This window comes from Pelophylax lessonae (assembly GCF_965119305.1).
Source record: "Pelophylax lessonae genome assembly, chromosome: 6".
Lineage (NCBI taxonomy): Eukaryota > Metazoa > Chordata > Amphibia > Anura > Ranidae > Pelophylax > Pelophylax lessonae.
Window position 1 is genome coordinate 259,693,787 of NC_138773.1, and position 19,282 is coordinate 259,713,068.

General features: G+C 39.7%; 1 protein-coding gene across 1 annotated transcript in view; it reads left to right on the forward strand.

The window, feature by feature from the left end:
• The window catches only part of LOC309559243 (nostrin-like), a 118,289-nt gene extending 104,980 nt beyond the window's left edge, over positions 1 to 13,309 (forward strand). The window contains exons 14-17 of the mRNA XM_082262462.1: positions 461 to 586; positions 3,685 to 3,907; positions 11,543 to 11,626; positions 12,682 to 13,309. Coding sequence (XP_082118588.1) covers positions 461 to 586; positions 3,685 to 3,907; positions 11,543 to 11,626; positions 12,682 to 12,809 — 561 coding nt within the window. The 3' untranslated portion in view covers positions 12,810 to 13,309. The remainder of the gene's footprint in view (positions 1 to 460; positions 587 to 3,684; positions 3,908 to 11,542; positions 11,627 to 12,681) is intronic.
• The last annotated feature ends 5,973 nt before the right edge of the window (positions 13,310 to 19,282 follow it).

A 19,282-nucleotide genomic window follows, 5' to 3' on the forward strand; every position in this document is an offset into this window, starting at 1 on the left:
CTGCATACCATGGGAGACCAAATATAGTGAATGCAGGTCCTGGGTTAAGTAACACTTTAACGCCATTGTCAGATTTTTTTACTTTTTTTTGGTGGGGTTATTCTAATTTCCTGTGTGTTAACCAGGTAAACCAGGTAAAGAAAATGTGAAAATGACCACAATGGGGACACGGTTGGCACTGATAGAGGTTATAACCATTCCACACTCTATTCAGTACTAAAACAATGCTCAACTCTGTCCAAGTCTCAAGTATCAGAGTATTTTTTTTCAGGGACCCCCAACTATCAGTCCCTGAACTGAAGTTTGTCTCTAAACAGAAGCCTTTGGAACAAATATATATTCTAACAGTTAAAACTTAAAAGACCCCAAAAAAATAGAATTTAATATCTTGGTTCATAGACTCTGAATCTTCCAGACTGCTGGGTCATGTTGTAAAATGTGCATGTTACATTTATTATAGACCGATCTAAGAGCTAACCTTCTTGAAGCCAATTACTTCAAACTGTCCTTGGCACTAGCGGAGTTGGAGCAGCAGTCTCTTCCAACACACCCATGCAGTGAACGCATGGTCAAGTGGAAAGAAAAGGTAAATTAAAATGATAATAGAATGCATGTATGAAAATGTGAAGGATCATAGGACTGAAAATACCCTGCAAGGTTGGTGGACAGTATTAACCCCTTTTTAATATATTTAAACAAATAAATTCAACTGACATGGTGCCAATGTAACAGTCACACACAATGCCTCCTTCACTTAGGAAAATGGCCCCTCCGGATAGAAATGCTTATGTCTTAATTGCCCTTAGAAACGGGTAACCACGGTCTTGCTGCCCTCAAAGACTTAGGGATTTCTAACACTGCAACTATACAACACACAGAGGGCGCACCGACCTAGTGCATTATCCCAAGACAAATAATTTATTGAATAAAAACACGGTAAGTATTTTACTTACAAAGGCAACAGAAAATTGCACATCACAGAACTCTGTAAATTTCATCCAATGTATCAACATGTATGGGTACACCAGTCACTGAAGACCCCGTGGGCTGACGCGTTTCGAGGAATTCCTCTTCAGAGCCACACGAGAAGATCTCCTATATACGCGTCAGCCCACGGGGTCTTCGGTGACTGTTATACCCATACATTTTGATACATTGGATGGAATTTACAGAGTTCTGTGATGCACAGTCCATGCCTGCCAGCACAAATTTTGTAAATCTCTTCTGTAAGATAGGTGGTACCTGTGAAATGCATCTGTTATGACTGCCTACATCTAAATGATGAAAGAAAATCTGCACTATGGTATTATGTAAAAAAACTTCAGAAGCTGCCAGCGCCCATATATTTTACCAAAAGTTTTTTTGATGACATAATGTATAGGAAAGTAAAATTTGGGTGCAGCTCTACAATACATCTCCCCTATTCCTTAAACAGCGTCATAAACACCATTTATAAACTTTTTGCAATTGGACTAAGTGCAAAGAAATGCTATGTGCAAAAAAAAAAAAAAAAAATTCATACAAATTGATAGCAATAAAGTAAAATTAAGTGCATCATAAAGGTATCATAAAGTGTCTCTTGTGCTTCTTTTTTCATGAAAGTTCAAAAAGTTACAAAAAGTTACAAAAAATAAAGTGCAATTTTCACTCCAGTCCTGGTTTCTTGCTCCCCTTTAGAAACCACACTCATCGGCCATCTATGTTGCCTCTCCTCCAGGCTCCTCTCCCTCTGTGCATGGAGTGTATCCAAATGCCACTATCTCTCCTCCAGGGACCAATACAGGAGTACATGGAACAAACCAAAAATGCTTCCAATACTGTATTACTGATTTACTTCCGTTTTTGTTTTACTGTTTTCCTTTTAAAACAATTGTCTACAAGATTAATTTTCCAATACCAGCAAGGATACTTAGTCCAACAGTTTTAATCCAGTGAAAATGCTCAGGAAACCCTAAAATTCATCCAACTGAGTGATCCCATGGATAGCTACTTCTAGCGGCCACACCTGAAGAGAGGCGGCGGATTGGAGTCACCCAGTTGGATGAATGTTAGAGCTTCCTGAGCATTTTTATTGGATTAAAACTGTTGGACTAAGTATTCTGGCTGGTATTGGAAAAAAGAAACTTATGGACCATTGTTTTAAAGGAAACATAATAAAATAAACTGAAATCAATAGTTAATACAATATTGGAAGCATTCTTGGTTTGCTTCATGTACTCCTGTATTGGTCTCTGGAGGAGAGATCGCGACATTTGGATACACTCCAAGCGGGGAGAGAGAGAGGAGCCTGGAGGAGAGGCATCAAGCAACATTAGACCCACTTACGAAAATAAGGGGCCATGGATGGCCGGTGAATCTGGTGTGTAAAGGGAAGCTTGAAAACGGCAATGGAATGAAAATTGCACGTTTTCTTTCAGCACTTTTATGAAATAACATGCACAATACAGGCATACCCCGTTTTAAGTACACTCACTTTACATACACTCACGAGTACAGACACAGCCTGGTCAGCTTGGCATGGCACTACTCCCGGTTTTTAACTTTGGTGTCTATGGGAAATCTTGGTCAGTTTGACATGGCACTGCTCCCAAACCATAAGTGACAGGGATACCAAACTTAGGGAGCACCGAGAGGGGACCCAGGACTACAACATATCCTATTTGTGGCCAGCCAGCTTGCCAAGGTAATCTACCATATCATAGTCGTGGATCCCCTTAACATGCTCCCCAAGCTTGGTGTTCTTGTCAGCAGTGCCATGTCAAGCAGACCAAGATTTCCTATGGCGCTTGTGTATTTACATGCATTGAGAAATGAAAAAATGTATTGCTTCACTTTAAGTACATTTTCGTTTTACATACATGCTCTGGTCCCATTGTGTACTTAAAAGTGGGGTATGCCTATAAATACTTTATGATACCTTTATGATGAACTTTATCAGGCTTTATTGTTAAATTTGTATGTTTTTTTTTTTTTTTTGCACATAGCATTTCCCTGCACTTTTATTGCATTGCTTTCAAAAACTTTTTTAATGGTGTTTATGGTGCTGTTTAAAGACAAGGGGGAGGTGTATTGTAGTGCCACACCCCCATTTTGCTTTGCATACATCTTAATTAGGCAATAATTGTATAGCAAGTACCTCTAATTGCTCAATTTGGTCATCACTGTAAAATAATTGTGGGCGTGGCTTAAAACTTGAGTGAAATGTGTACATGGTAACATATGGACAGTCCTTGTATCCAAAATTATATTTGATTACTATGCCACAACTAAGAGCCTAACAGGGGTTAGAAGAAAAAGTACAATAAAAATGCATCTCTGTACCCAAACAAAAATTCCATCCCCCCCCACTAGTAAAGAATCCCTCCCCCAGAACAGGTCCCCCCAATATAGATTCCCCTTTGCCCCCCCACCGGTACAGCTCCCATCCAAGAACAGATCTCCCCTCCAGTTCAGATCCCCTCCAGATAAATCTTCCCCCGGTACAGATCCTGCCCATATAGCTCACCCCTAGTGTATTGTCTTTTAGATTATATAGAAGGTGTAATTTACAATAGTCTTCTTTGTATATAGGGGCTCTGCTATTCAGTATATGATGTTGCTAATACGGTGGTTTGAGTTCTGTTTTCATTATCCTACCCTGTTGATGAATGTATTTTAGAATGTTTCTATGTTTATTTCTCACAGGGTTGTCAGCTGTGTTCTGTGCAGGTATCTCGATCTATAAATGCCAGCAAGCTAAGGCGTGCTTCCACCAGGAGAATATCGAGCAGGAGTACTGGATACAGTGACTCCTCAACTAATGATTATGTCATAGAACCTGACGAAATGGATTTTCCCAGCAAACCACCAAGAGGCTTAACTAAAAGATCTTCAAAAAATATGCGTGGCTCCATGAGGGAATATGGAGGTGACTGATAAAATGATACATCAAAGCTAAAACCAATATAGTATATACTGTTAGATAGATATTTTTTTTAATTTTGGCAAAAGTCTTCTAGGGTTTAACCTTTTGATCGCTATTTACTGCTGTCCATATCCCAGCAAGAAAATCTCCCCATACCACACACTAGTTTAGCTGAGACAGCAAGGATTCTCTAAGCTTATTTTTTTGCTTTATCCCGGAGTGCATACACCATATATTCCAATGGTGGATCCATTAGCCAGCCCCCTTTTTGGTCTCACAAGTGAATATAAAAGAAGAAAGTACTCCATGGAGAGGGACCAGTAGATTTAACTCATGTTCATGGATGAGTAAAATTGAGAGTTTTTCATTGCCTGAAATATAGGATATTTTAGTGAAATTTCGCAATTTTGATGTAAAAAGTTGCAGTCAAGGAAGGTGAAGTTAAAGCCCAATTTCAGCTTTATTTTTTTTAAATCTACATTTAAAACAAAAACTTTCCCCAGGGCTGTTACCTGCAAACTCATTGCTCTGTCACCCAGTGCTGCCCAGTGCCATGAAATCAACCTCAACTTAGAGGAGAAAGCTTCAGAGAAAGTAACTTGGAGGGGACCTGGGGGTTGGGAGGGGGCTAGGAAGCTGGAAACAGAGTTTTATGTCAATATTTCCAAAATCACTCTGCTCCTTCCTACATATTATCTACCTGACTACCACCGCAGGATCCGAGGGGAGGGGATCTGTGTGCGGAGACGGAGGTGTCAGATCCCCGCTGTCCTCTATGTGGGAATGGGAAGAGAACGGACCGCCTGTCCGTTCTCATCCAACCCGATCCGCCAGATGGATGGAAAATAGGGTTTCCATCCGTCCGAATTTGAGGATCGGATCGGATGTCAGCAGATATGTCTCCGATGACATCTGCTGCCTCATAGAGATGCATGGGGAATCCGTTCAGATCTGCCTGAAAAACTGAAGATCTGAACGGTCCGCATGTGTGAAAGGGGCCTACAATTCTACTTTGTGACGTGTTAAAAATTCAAAAGTTTAATTTTTGACAATTCTATTAAGTAGAATTTAATTTGAGATGATGAGAAACATATACTGTACACACAGATTATATCTGTATTTTTATAGCACTACTGAAGTTTTTTAATTCTTTGAAAATATACTGTAGATATAGCCAAAATTTAGCTGAGCCATTAATTTAGTTTAAAAAGTTCTTTACATCAAATTTCTCAGATGACTGTAGTTAGCTTTTAAAAGGGATCTTATTTTTTTAACTTTTGTAATGTGGTAGGAGGAGGTTCGACATAAATATCCATTCCCTTCCCAGAAGAGCGCTCTTTACCTTAGTTACAGGAGTCCACCTTGCCGGTTGACTACAATGATTGATTTTGCAAAGGTCAGCATTGTTGTTAGGGAATTTGGGATCTGCGCTTTACTTTAGGGTAACACCTCTGCTTGAAAGTATACTAATATTGGCAAACTGCAGAGCAAAGTTATGGGTTAAATTTTGCATGAAAGCTTGCAAGTTAGTAAATATATGTCATTTTAACCACTTTGAGACCGGAAGGATTTGCCCCTTTAATGACCAGGCCCTATTTTGCGATTCGGCACTGCGTTACTTTAACGGACAATTGCGTGGTCGTGCGACGCTGTACCTAAATAAAATTGACGTCCTTTTTTTCCCACTAATAGATCTTTCTTTTAGTGGCATTTGATCACCTGTGCGATTTTTATTTTTTGCGCTATAAACAAAAAAAGCAACAATTTTGAAAAAAAAACAATTTTCCCATTCTGCTATGTAACATTCTTAAAAGAAAAAAAAAAAAAGAAAAAATTTAAATTTTTTCACATTTTAGGCCAAATTGTTTTCTGCTACATATTTTTGGTAAAAAAAATCACAATAAGCGTATTTTGATTGGTTTGCGCAAAGGTTATCGCGTCTATATTAACTACGGGAAAGATTTATGTCATTTTTATTGTTTTTTTGTTTTTTTTTTTTACTAGTAATGGTGGCGAACTGTGATTTTTTTTTTTTTGCAGGACTGCGACATTGGCGGTGGACAGATCGGGGGTACACTTTTGGGGGTACCAGTGACATTACTACAGTAATCAGTGCTAAAAATATGCACTGTTACTGCAATAATGACACTGGCAGGGAAGGGGTTAACCCTGATGGTGATCAAGGGGTTAAATGTAAGCCTAGGGGAGTGATTCTAACTGTAGGGGGGCGTGGATTCTGAAATGACCATAGAGACCTGCGATCCTATATAGAAGGATCACATGGGCTCTATGGACATTGCAGGGGGAAGAACGGTCGGATGTGTTTACAACAGCCGACCGTCCTTCTCTCTCAGCGGGGAGCGATCGCGGGTGTCAGGAGGCCATCGGAGCCGCCTGACCCGTACATTGGCTTCCCCGCTGCCGAGTGGGGGCGGAAGTGCGCCCGCCCCCTAGCTTCCCGCGACTGATGTAGAACTACGTCGGTTTGAGCAGAAGAGCCACCCTGCCAAAGTAAAAAAGGCGGGTGATCGGGAAGCGATTAATGAATGCATCTTATAATGTATGTGTGTATGTGTATATATGTATATGTATATATATATATATATATATATATATATATATATTGTGTGTGTCTATATATATATATATATATATATATATATATATTGTGTGTGTCTATATATATATATATATATATATATATATGTAATTCACTTCAAAAAGATGCATTCCACACAGAGTGATATATTTCAAGCATTGTATTATTTTAATTTTGATGATTATGGCTTACAGCTAGTGAAAACACGAAATTAGGAATCTCAGAAAATTATAATATAACATGAGACCAATAAAAAAAAAAAAAAAGATTTTTAATACAGAAATGTTGATTTACTGAAAAGTATGTCCATGTAAAGTATAATATGCGCTCAGTACTTGGTCAGGGGTCCTTTTGCATTAATTACTGCATCAATGCTGCATGGCATGGAGGTGATCAGCCTGTGGCACTGCTGTGTTATGGAAGCCCAGGTTGCTTTAATAGCGGCCTTCAGCTCATCTGCATTGTTGGGTCTGGTGTCTCTCATCTTTCTCTTGACAATACCCCAAAGCTTCTCTGAGGTTTGGGTCAGGCGAGTTTGCTGGCTAATCTAACACAGTGATACCATGATCATTAAACCAGGTATTGGTACTTTTGGCAGTGTGGGCAGGTGCCACATCCTGCTGGAAAATGAAATCAGCGTCTCCATAAAGCTGGTCAGCAGAGGGAAGCATAAAATGCTCTAGAATTCCCTGGTAGAGGGCTGCGCTGACTTTGGACTTGATAAAACACAGTGGACCAACACCAGCGGATGACATGGCTCCCCAAATCATCATTGACTGTGGAAAATGTTGCATTTAATTTGGAAACCAAGGTCCCAGAGTCAGGAGGAAGAGTGGAGAGGCACAGAATCCAAGTTGCATGAGGTCCAGTGTGAAGTTTCCACAGTCAATAATGATTTGGGGAGCCATGTCACCTGCTGGTGTTGGTCCACTGTGTTTTATCAAGTCCAAAGTCAGCGCAGCCCTCTACATACTTTTCAATGAGCCAACATTTCTGTATTAAAATTCTTTTTTTTTTTTTTACTGATCTTATGCAATATTCTAATTTTCTGAGATACTGAATTTGGGGTTTTTACTAGCTGTATATATAGTACAGTATAGTACAGTACAGTATATATACAGTATCTCACAAAAGTGAGTACACCCCTCACATTTTTGTAAAAATGTTGTCATATCTTTTCATGTGACAACACTGAAGAAATGAAACTTTGCTATAATGTAAAGTAGTGAGTGTACAGCTTGTATAACAGTGTAAATTGGCTGTCCCCTCAAAATAACTCAACACACAGCCATTAATGTCTAAACTGCTGGCAACAAAAGTGAGTACACATCTAAGTGAAAATGTCCAAATTGGGCCCAATTAGCCATCTCTCCCCCCTCCCACCCATGTCATGTGACTCGTTAGTGTTACAAGGTCTCAGATGTGAATGGGGAGTAGATAATTTGGTGTTATCACTCTGACTCTTTCATACTGGTCACTGGAAGTTCAACATGGCACCGCATGGCAAAGAACTCTGAGGATCTGACAAAAAGAATTGTTGCACTAGATAAAGATGGCCTGGGCTGTAAGAAGATTGGCAAGACCCTAAAACTGAGCTGTAGCACAGTGGCCAAGACCATACAGCGGTTTAACAGGACAGGTTTCACTCAGAACAGGCCTCGCCATGGTTGACCAAAGAAGTTGAGTGCATGTGCTCAGCGTCATATCCAGAGGTTGTTTTTGGGAAATTGATGTATGAGTGCTGCCAGAATTGCTGCAGAGGGTGAAAGGGTGGGGGGGGGGGGTGAGCCTGTCAGAGCTCTGACCATACGCCGCACACTGCATCAAATTTGTCTGCATGGCTGTTGTCCTAGAAGGAAGCCTCTTCTAAAGATGATGCACAAGAAAGCCCGAAAAGAGTTTGCTGAAGACAAGCAGACTAAGAACATGGATTACTGGAACCATGTCCTGTGGTCTGATGAGACCAAAATAAACGTATGTGGTTTAGATGGTGTTAAGCGTGTGTGGTGACAACCAGGTGAGGAGTACAAAGACAAGTGTGTCTTGCCTACAGTCAAGCATGGTGGTGGGAGTGTCATGGTCTGGGGCTGCATGAGTGCTGCCAGCACTGGGGAGCTACAGTTCATTGAGGGAACCATGAATGCCAAAATGTACTGTGACATACTGAAGTAGAGCAGTATTCCAACATAACAACCCCAAACTCACCTAGAAAACGACCACTGCCTTGCTAAAGAAGCTGAGGGTAAAGGTGATGGACTGACCAAGCATGTCTCCAGACCTAAACCCTATTGACCATCTGTGGAGCATCCTGGAAGGTGAAGTAACGAAAGGTCTCCAATATCCAACAGCTCCGATATGTTGTCATGGAGGAGTGGAAGAGGAATCCAGTGGCAACTTGTGAAGCTCTGGTGAACTCCATGCCCAAAAGGGTTAAGGCAGTGCTGGAAAATAATGATGGCCTCACAAAATATTGACACTTTGGACCCAATTTGGATATTTCCACTTAGGGGTGCACCCACTATTGTTGCCAGTGGTTTAGACGTGAATGGCTGTGTGTTGAGTTTTTTTGAGGAGGCAGCAAAGTTACACTGTTACACAAGCTGTACACTCACTACTTTAGATTGTAGCAACGTGTAATTTCTTCAGTGTTGTCACATGAAAAGATATAATAAAATATTTTCAATAATGTAAGGGGTGTACTCTGTTTTGTGAGATACTGTATATATTGTACATTCATATCAGTCCCTGCCCTCAAGGAGCTTACAGTCTAAGGTCCCTAACTCACATTCATACATACACATAGCAGGGCCAATATTAGACAGGATCCTATTAACCTACCAGCATGTCTTTGGAGTGTGGGGGGAAACCAGAGTAACCAGAGGAAACCAACACAGGCACAGGGAAAACAAGCAAACTCCAGGCAGGTAGTGTCGTTGTTGGGATTCGAACAAGGGACCCTTTTGCTGCTAGGCGAAAGTGCTAACCACTTCACCACTGATGATCAGAATTAAAAGAAAGAAATGCTTGAAACATATGACTCTGTGTGTAAAGCATTTATGAGTGAGTTTCACTTTTTGAATGTTAAAAAAAATATATATATATATACACATTGCACCTGGAAAGTATTCACACCGCTTCACTTTCTTCACATTTTGTTATGTTACAGCCTTATTCCCAAATGGCTTAAATTCATTATTTTCCTCAAAATTCTACAATCAATACCCCATAATGACAACATCAAAGAAGTTTGTTTGAAACCTTTGCAAATTTATTAAAAATAAAAAACGAAAAAATGTACACAAGTATTCACAGCCTTTGCCATGACACTCAAAATTAAGCTCAGGTACATCCTGTTTCCACTGATAATCCTTGAGATGTTTCTACAACTTGATTGGAGTCCACCTGTGGTATATTCAGTTCACTGAACATAATTTGGAAAGGCACACACCTGTCTATATAAGGTCCCACAGTTAACAGTGCATGTCAGAGGACAAACCAAGCCATGAATACCAAGGAATTGTCTGTAGACCTCCGAGGACAGGACTGTATTGAGGCAAGGATCTGGGTAAAGGTACAGAAAAATGTCTGCAGCATTGAAGACCCCAATGAGCACAGTGGCCTCCATCATCCATAAATGGAAGAAGTCTGGAACTACCCGGCCAAACTGGGCAATCGGGGGAGAAGGGTCTTAATCAGGGAGGTGACCAAGAACCAAAGTTCCAGCGTTTCTCTGTGGAGAGAGGAGAATCTTCCAGAAGAAAAACCATCTCTGCTGCACTCCACCAATCAAGCCTGTATGGTACATTGGCAAGGCGGAAGCCACTCTTCAGTAAAAGGCACATGACAGCCCGCCTGAAGTTTGCCAAATGGCACCTGAAGTATTCTCAGACCATGAAAAACTAAATTCTCTGGTCTGATGAAACAAAGATTAAACTCTTTGGCTTGAATGGCAAGTGTCATGTCTGGAGGAAACCAGGCACCGCTCATCACCTGGCCAATACCATCCTTACAGTAAAGCGTGGTGGTGGCAGCATCATTCTGTGGGGATGTTTTCCAGCAGCAGGAACAGGGAGAAACCTTCTCCAGAGCGATCTGGACCTCAGACTGGGGCGAAGGTTCATCTTTCAACAGGACAACAACCCTAAGCACACAGCCAAGATAACAAAGGAGTGGCTACGAGACAACTCTGTGAATATCCTTATGTGGCCCAGCTAGAGCCCAGACTTGAACCCAATTAAACATCTCTAGAGAGATCTGAAAATGGCTGTACACCGATGCTACCTATCCAACCTGATGGAGCTTGAGAGGTCCTGCAAAGAAGAATGGGAGAAACTGCCCAAAATCAGTTGTGTGCCAAGCTTGTAGCATCATACTCAAAAAGACTTGAGGCTGTAATTTGTGCCAAAGCTGCTTCAACAAAGTATTGAGCAAAGGCTGTAAATACTTATGTACATGTGATTTTTTTTTTTTTTTTGCAATGATTTCATACAAACGTCTTTCATGTTGTCATTACGGGGTATTGTTTGTAGAATTTTGAGGAAAATATAAATTCAATCCATTTGGGAATAACGCTGTAACATGACAAAATGTGAAAATAGTGAAGCACTGTGAACACTTTCCAGATATATGTGTATCCAGAGATATGTGTATATATATATATATACACACACACAAACACTCATTGGCCACTTTATTAGGTACGCCTTGCTAGTACCGGGTTGGACCCTCTTTTGCCTTCAGAACTGCCTTCATTTTTCATGGCATGGAGTTAACCAGGGTGTTGGAAACATTCCTCAGAGATTTTGGTCCATATTGATATGATAGCATCCCGTAGTTGCTGTAGACTTGTCGACTGCACATCCATGATATGAATCTCCCATTCCACCACATCTATCTCTTTGCTATTGTTACATAAACATTTTATTTGGAGAAGCTCTTTGAAAATGAGAAATTGAACAATCACTACCTTATGACATTATTATAGTTTAAAACATATCAGTATGCAAATGATGTGTAACCCCCATTACCTCTATTTGCAGACATGGAGACTAGTGGTAATATTTCATGCCGGGTTTTATACCCATATGAACCTCAGAGGAATGATGAGCTGGGCTTACAGAAAGGTATGAAACATTCAGTTTGTTACAGTCTATCTTTTGGATGGGTGCCAAAGTTGAAAACCTTTGTTATTGGCAACACATGTAATCAGCCTTCAGTCAGGGAACAAGCAGTATGAAAAATGCAGCAACAAATAAGAGCCATTTGCAATTCATTATTTATTGTTCACTGTAGGCTGCTTGGGCTTACTGGACTTTGCACATCGTCATTGCTCTTTGTTCAGCTTTATTCAATTCGCTTCAGTAGCTTAATATTATTGTAATATACAGAATGCACAGGACCCTTCAGGATCCTGCTGTTTTTCCTTGCCATCGAAGGACCCCCTACCCCTAGATCATCCACAGCAAAGTGCCCCTGTGCTCACAGCAATTGTGTTCCCTCTGTTGGGCAGAGTTATCTCTTGCCCTACACTTAAAAGTCCCTACAGGGTGGCTGAGACAATATCATGGGAGAGGGGGAACATCACAGGAGCAATTATTGAAGTAAGTAAAATCACTGAACAACGATGCTGTTTTTGTACTGCGTTGACAATCATGGAGGTATTTTATGCAGTGAACACCAATCCTTGGGTATTTTTGGTGCACTGAACATTAATCTTGGAGGTTCAGTAATATATGGGACGCATTTTAGCACTGATACCAATCCTATTTTTTTTTCCGGCGCTAACACTAACCCTGACAATATTTGTTGAACTCACACCAATCCTGGGGTTATATTGCCGTATTGAGAACAATCCTAGCGGCATTGACATCAATCCTGTCAAACCCGCTAGTATCGGCCGCATGGCATGTGCCAAAGGGGCTTGGAGGAGTAAAATTCTGGGAGTTCTGGAAAATGTGAGGCTTTTACTAAATGCTTATTATACACCTACAATATGCACTACTTATTTGGAGCCTACATGGTCCCAGCATCGGAGGAAGCCCAGACCAGCAATTTGGCTTAAAAATGGGGATTCGCATTTTAAGTTGGAGATTTGTGATTTATAACTGCTGGACCTATGTGTAGAGAATCCCTGTTGTACATTCTAACGACAAATAACCGATATCGATTGTGTCTACAGGTGACTTGATTATTATTCACAAGAAGAGCGATGATGGATGGTGGTTTGGAACCCTGAATGGAAAGAAGGGTTATTTTCCATCTACATACGTTGAAGAAGACCCTAACAATCAGTTTTCAGATGCTTAGTGTAAATTCTATTTTTATAATGGTTTTTTTTTTTTCTTTTAAAGAGAAATGAAAAAGTATATTCACACTAACTTAATTTAAAGTCTCCAGAACTCCTATTCCCTGTGATCCAAGCACCACATGCAGTAAAGGTGTGAAACAGATTGCTTTGTATTATGTGGAAGAATGGTGTCACCATCTCATTCAAAGCCCAAATCCAGTTACATGGCATTATTAAAATTTTAAAGCCTTATAGTTTTTATATCTTCTCTTTAATGAAGCAAGTGTTTAATTATTGTTATAGTTATTTCTAAACCTCAACTCAGTGGCTGTCGTAATGTATAATGGCAGCCGCACTTCAGGCTCCCAGTCGCATCAGAACAGTTTCTATTACAGGAAACTGTTACAGTATTGTGTCTTGGACTTTGTACTCTGAGGAAATCCATACAAGCACATGAGGGTACATGCAAACATTATACCTTTTAGTTACAAATGACAGCTCATTTAATGTAATCTTTAAACTATTAGATATAAATGACATCATACAAGAAATATATCAATTAATGCATAGATGCAGTTCCGTAACATGATGTGTAGGATAAAACTACTGTACATCATTTATGTAATTTTAAAAAGTAGTCATAGCTTATGCTGTTTTGATAATTGACTGGAAGGTAAGAATTCATTAAGGGCAATGGGGCAGTAAAAACAGGTGGTTGATCCACTTTAACACCCCCCCTCCCCCCTTTACCTTGACTGCCTACCCCCAACCTAAAATGGTGGCCGTTTGGGTTTGTATACAAAAGGAACAAAGCAAAGTGCCAGATTACTGCGCAAATCAACAACCCCTTTTTCCAATCTCACTTACATGTAAAAACATGTGTACTGCTCTTATGGTCAGAGTGGAAGTGCCAGAACAGCTCTCAGCATTCTGGGTGCACCTATGGCAGCTGCAGGGCATGTGAATAGACCCAAGGTGGGATGACAGTTCGGCAGTGTCTCCTGCTTTTTTCCTTTTGCATGCCTACGAGGGATTCCCCAGATCCATTGGTCAGGAGATGCCACCTCGTGTGCTTCTTTCATCTGTCCCAACTGCTTCTCCATCCACAGCTGTGAACTTTATTATCTTCATGGACTTCCATCACTTACTGTAGTTTTGAGCGTTGATTGTGCTTGTGATCATCACAAGTCTGTTTGGTAATTGCTGTTTGGGTTTGTATACATTGTTTTGCTTCATAAAGCATGCCACGTTTGGCAGGTGGTGTTGCTTGCCCAGCCCATCCATTGAAGCCAACAACACTTTGATGCAAACACTTGGATTTGGATTGAACTTTGGTATTTTATTGTAAAATCATCCTTGAGATCTACAAATAAAAAAACAGTAATTCAGGAGGCTGCAGTATCACCTCCTGAACGACAGTAAACCGGCTCTAAACCATCTCTGAAAAGTAATCCACTGAGGAAAATAATAAAACAAATCAGTTTTGCCTGGGTGAAGTACAGAAGATGTTTTAGGACAAAAGTAGAGCCCACAGGGTGATTCAGCAGGTGGAGCAGAGGCGTGGTGTGTTCCCACTGCAGCTACATGTCTATTTAATATGTCTACTTACAGTACATATTACACTCTTTGTGCAGTCTGCTTTAGACTTAAAACAGAACTTTAATGAAAATACAAGGTCTGGAAGCCCCAGTCCCACACATAAAAAACACAAAATAAAGGATTTAAAAAAAAAAAAAGATATTTTGGATATCTGCTTCTAGCAGCTTCTTGAAGGTACCGTTGATGTCACTGTGTTACTACATCTTCTGAGAATACTGAGTTCTTGATATCCCCTTACAATGCACTTCTGCGCTGTATTTTTTCTTATAGTTTTTATAGGCATTTGGGCTTTTTTTTTCTGCCTCTAAACTCTTCTCCATATTTATCTATGTGTCTGTGCACACTGTAGGTGTTTACAGGAGTTTAGAGGCAGGGGAGTTTAAAGGCAAAAAAAAAAACCCCATTGCTTGTGCGTTCAGGAGAGGAGTTTTTGAGCATAAAAAACCCTTGATGCAACTAAATGTGGGTAAATGCGTGAAAAAAATATGCGTCTAAATGTGTGCTAAAGCTAGGCGCTTTCAGCACTTAAGTGTTTTTTTTTCATTTCAATGGTTAGAATGTATTAATATTCTAGCCAATGAAATGAATAAACGCCCAAGCGCTTAAACGCACCTGAAAAAACACGGCTTAGGAGTGTGTTTGCAGCTGCTTTTCTCCTGCCAGGAGAAAAGCATTTAGAAGAGACCCCGTGTGCATGAGGACTTAGTGCCTTTATTTCATTTGTCATTCTTCTTTCCCCAAAGCACTATTAACAATATTGGGAGGCGAGGATCCATCTGTATTATTAATTAGTTGGATCCAAGGCAAACAAGTGATTTCCATTTTTCTTGACACTCTTAACGCTTAATAAACATGGAACATGTTTCCTAAGGGAATATTTCAATGCTGCATAATGATTAGAGTTTTACAAAATATCAACTAGATCAGCCTTTTTCAACCATAGCACCCTGGGATGCTTTTCTGGGTTCTTCAGAGATGCCTTGGCAAAATGCCTAAAAATTGCCACAAATAGCTCAGAAATTGTCAACAAGCCAGTAAGTGGATCAGGCCTGCCTTTATGTTACACAAAGCATCAGGGTTTTTTTTGTGTAGCATTAAAACCTTGGGTACAATGCAGGCAAACCGCTGGCAGCCTAACAACCAATGATATCCGTTGATAAGGAAGACTTCAGGCACCTGCACAGAATCCTTGTTTTCCCCTCCTCTGCCCCTCTCTGTCAGCACTGGGATCATGTTAGCAGAGAGAGGGAGAAAAACTGAGGAAAAAGAGAAACACTGGAATACTAGTCATTAACAGTTTGCAAAGGTGGTAAAATAAATCGCCCCTAATATTGGCCCACATTTGTGGATGTTGCTGCAATATGTAAAACTTTAAGTCTTTTTATATTTTAGAATAGGGTGCATCATTTTAAAGGGTACCTTGACTTGAAAAAAAGGTTGAGAAACACTGAATTAAAAATACACAAATTGAGCACATATAGATTTTGCCCTAAAATTAGCAATACATATTTTAGTTGTTTGATTTCTTTAAACAACATTAGTAATAATGACAACTTTAGCATGTGCCTCTGCAATAAATCACACAATAAAATTCACTGTTGCTTTATTGAGATATTAGGTGTTTTCTTTTTCAAACATCCATTGTATTGCCTTTTCACAAAAATTCTTATATAACATAGTATGAGTCAGTGCCAGGAACCAAGAGGCTCTTGGGAAAGTACAAACATTCATTCTTTTGTACTTTGCACATTCTGTTTGTCATTCTGTTCTTTTAGCTTCATCTGATATTTGTTGACCTGTCATTCTCCGATCCATCCTATTTTCAAAATACCCAAAGGAGCCAGAATAAAGGCAAAACCCTCAGAAAGTGTGGTCCAGTTTACCTTAACAGAGATAATAATGAATTCTGTATCCCTGTAGGTACTCTAGACAAATTCTATATGTTTTTAAAGTGTCTGTTCCAGAAGGCCCAAAGTTTTTTTTTTTTTTTTAAATCTGGTGTACCCTCTAGTTTTAGAAGCTGGGTATGACTATTCCACAAATTTAAAGTTTTTCCATTACAGAAACAATTTTGCAAATAAAGCCTTGGCCAAAAGTTTTGAGAATGACACAAATATTATTTTTCGCAAAGTCTGCTGCTTCAGTGTTTTAGATCTTTTTGACAGATGTTACAATGGTATACTGAAGTATAATTACTAGCATTTCATAAGTGTCAAAGGCTTTTGTTGACAATTACATTAAGTTTATTCAAAGATTCAATATTTGCAGTGTTGTCCCTTCTTTTTCAAGACCTCTGCAATTTGCCCTGGCATGTGGTCAATCAACTTCTGGGCCACATCCTGACTGATGGCAGCTCATTCTTACATAATCAAAGCTTGGAGTTTGTCAGAGTTAATGGGTTTATTTTGTTCAACCGCCTCTTGAGGACTGACCACAAGTTCTCAATGGGATTAATGTTTGGGGAGTTTCCGGGCCATGGACCAAAATTTTTTGATATTGCGTTCCCTAAGCCACTTAGTTATCACTATTGCCTTATAGCAAAGGTGCTCCACCATGCTGGAAAAGGCATTGTTCATCACCAAACTGTTCTTGGATGGTTGGGAGAAGTTGCTCTCAGAGGCTGTTTTTGTACTGATCTTTACTAATGGCAGGGTTCTTAGGCAAAATTGTGAGTGAGCCCACTCCCTTGGCTCAGAAGCAACCCCACACATGAATGGTCTTAGGATGCTTTACTGTTGGCATGACATAGGACTGATGATAGCTCTCACCTACTTCTCCAGACAAGGTTTTTTCCAGATGCCTCAAACAATCAGAAAGGAGCTTCATCAGAGAAATTCACTTTACTCCAGTTCTCAGCAGTCCAATCCCTTTAGCAGAATATCAATCTGCCCCTGATGTTTTCCTGGAGAGAAGTGGCTTCTTTGCTGCCCTTCTAGACACCAGGCAATCCTCCAAACATCTTCATCTCACTGTGCAGATGCACTCACACCTGCCTGCTACCATTCCTAAGCAAGCTCTGCATTGGTGGTGAACTGATGCCCCAGCTGAATCAACTGTAGGAGACATTCCTGGTGCTTGCTGGACTTTCTTTGGCACCCGGAAGCCTTCTTCACAAATGCAGTGGAAACGTTTTTTATGGGATTAAGTTCATTTTCATGGCAAAGAGGGACTTTTGCAATTAATTACAATTCATCTGATCACTCTTTATAATATTCTGAAGTATATGCAAATTGCATCATAAAAACTGAGGCAGCAGACTTTGTAAAAAAATCATATTTTTGTCACTCTCAAAATTTTTGTCCACAGCTGTAGAAATTAAATGGTTTGGCTCTACCTGCACATAATTGTGATGATAAGTGAAATCTGGTGATCCCCAAAGTGTGTGGAGAGAACGGGGGATTAGTAGTACCCTGATTTTACTTAGAATTTGCATGGTGATATCAAAACGGTCAAATGTAAATATCATGTCTCATATCATTTATGAATTGTGATACATTTGAAACACAGCCAAGCTCAAGACACATTTGACTAAAAGCAGAGGTATCATAAACCTTGACTAACTAGGGTCATTAAAGGATCTTGATGATGAGTCATAAGTGGTAATAAACCATCTAGAGAGTAATGCATATCTATAAGCCTGTTTTTCAACTGAAATCTAAAAGTTCAGACATTTCCAACGCTCAATCCAACCTCCATAACGTCTACTGTAATGGAGTTATCTTCAGTTACACTAATGAATAAGGATGGATGATACCAATAGTGTTAGAACCAAACACACCAGAAGGCTAATAAGACATGTTAGACCTCCAAAATACATTCAACATGAATCATATTTGGTATCTAATAAATCATTATTTCATTCTGTTAAATAATAATTGGGTTGTCAGGTTGTGAAACCTGAGACAAGTGATGTGTTGGGCGATTGTGCCGATAGATAGGACCCGCACTGAACTGTTGATGGAATGAAGGGATATTGATCCGAATGTGGCAAAATTCAATGTTGGTTCCTGAAGGCAGCACTGTGAGCAGGCAGAAGCCAAAATCCCGCTGGCACATATGTAACAAGAAAGGACAGGCGTCACTCAGTAATGCAATCACGATTTATTATACAAGAAACACAGCACACTTACATGAGGGTAATGTATGGGCTTCTCCTGTTAATTTCTCAACCCCGTGGCATGGCGCTCTCTTCCTCGCAGCCGAACCAGCAGTCGGGAGATGAAGCCACCTCGATAGAGTCCAATGGGGGATCAGGATCAGTCCAGGAACAGCGGTGAGCTGCTTGTCCACCTATGATGACGTAACGCGTTTCGGAGCATGCGCACAATGCTCCTTCCTCAGACGACTTAGAATACCAATAGAGCGCAGTCATATATACACACTACCTGCACTAATTATGATGAAGGGGCGGTACATACCAGGGATTCTACTACCAGAGTGTACATCATATGTTAAGCATGAGACCTATCACTAAACATAAGCCAATTGTATAGCACACCATTATATCATTATAAAACTATTGAGGAATATTGTAAAGAAAAGAAAAAAAAAACGAAAAAAACGAGGAAGAAAAAGAAAAGATAAGGAAGAAAATGAAGACTATGATGGAATTAAAACTAGAAAAATGAAAAAAAAAATAAAATTAAGAGAAAAGAAAAAATAAAATAAAAAATAAAAATAAAAAATAATAAAAATGAAAATAAAAATAAATATAAAAAAAATAAAAAATAATAAAAAATACAAAAAAATATACAAAAAATAATAAAAACAGAGAGAGGAGGGGGGTTGTAAGGGAAGGGGGGGAAGGGGGGGATGAGAGAATTAAAAAGCATAAATATACATATGTCTCTAAAACTACAAGTTAAAAATATACACGGGAATATGAATACGCACT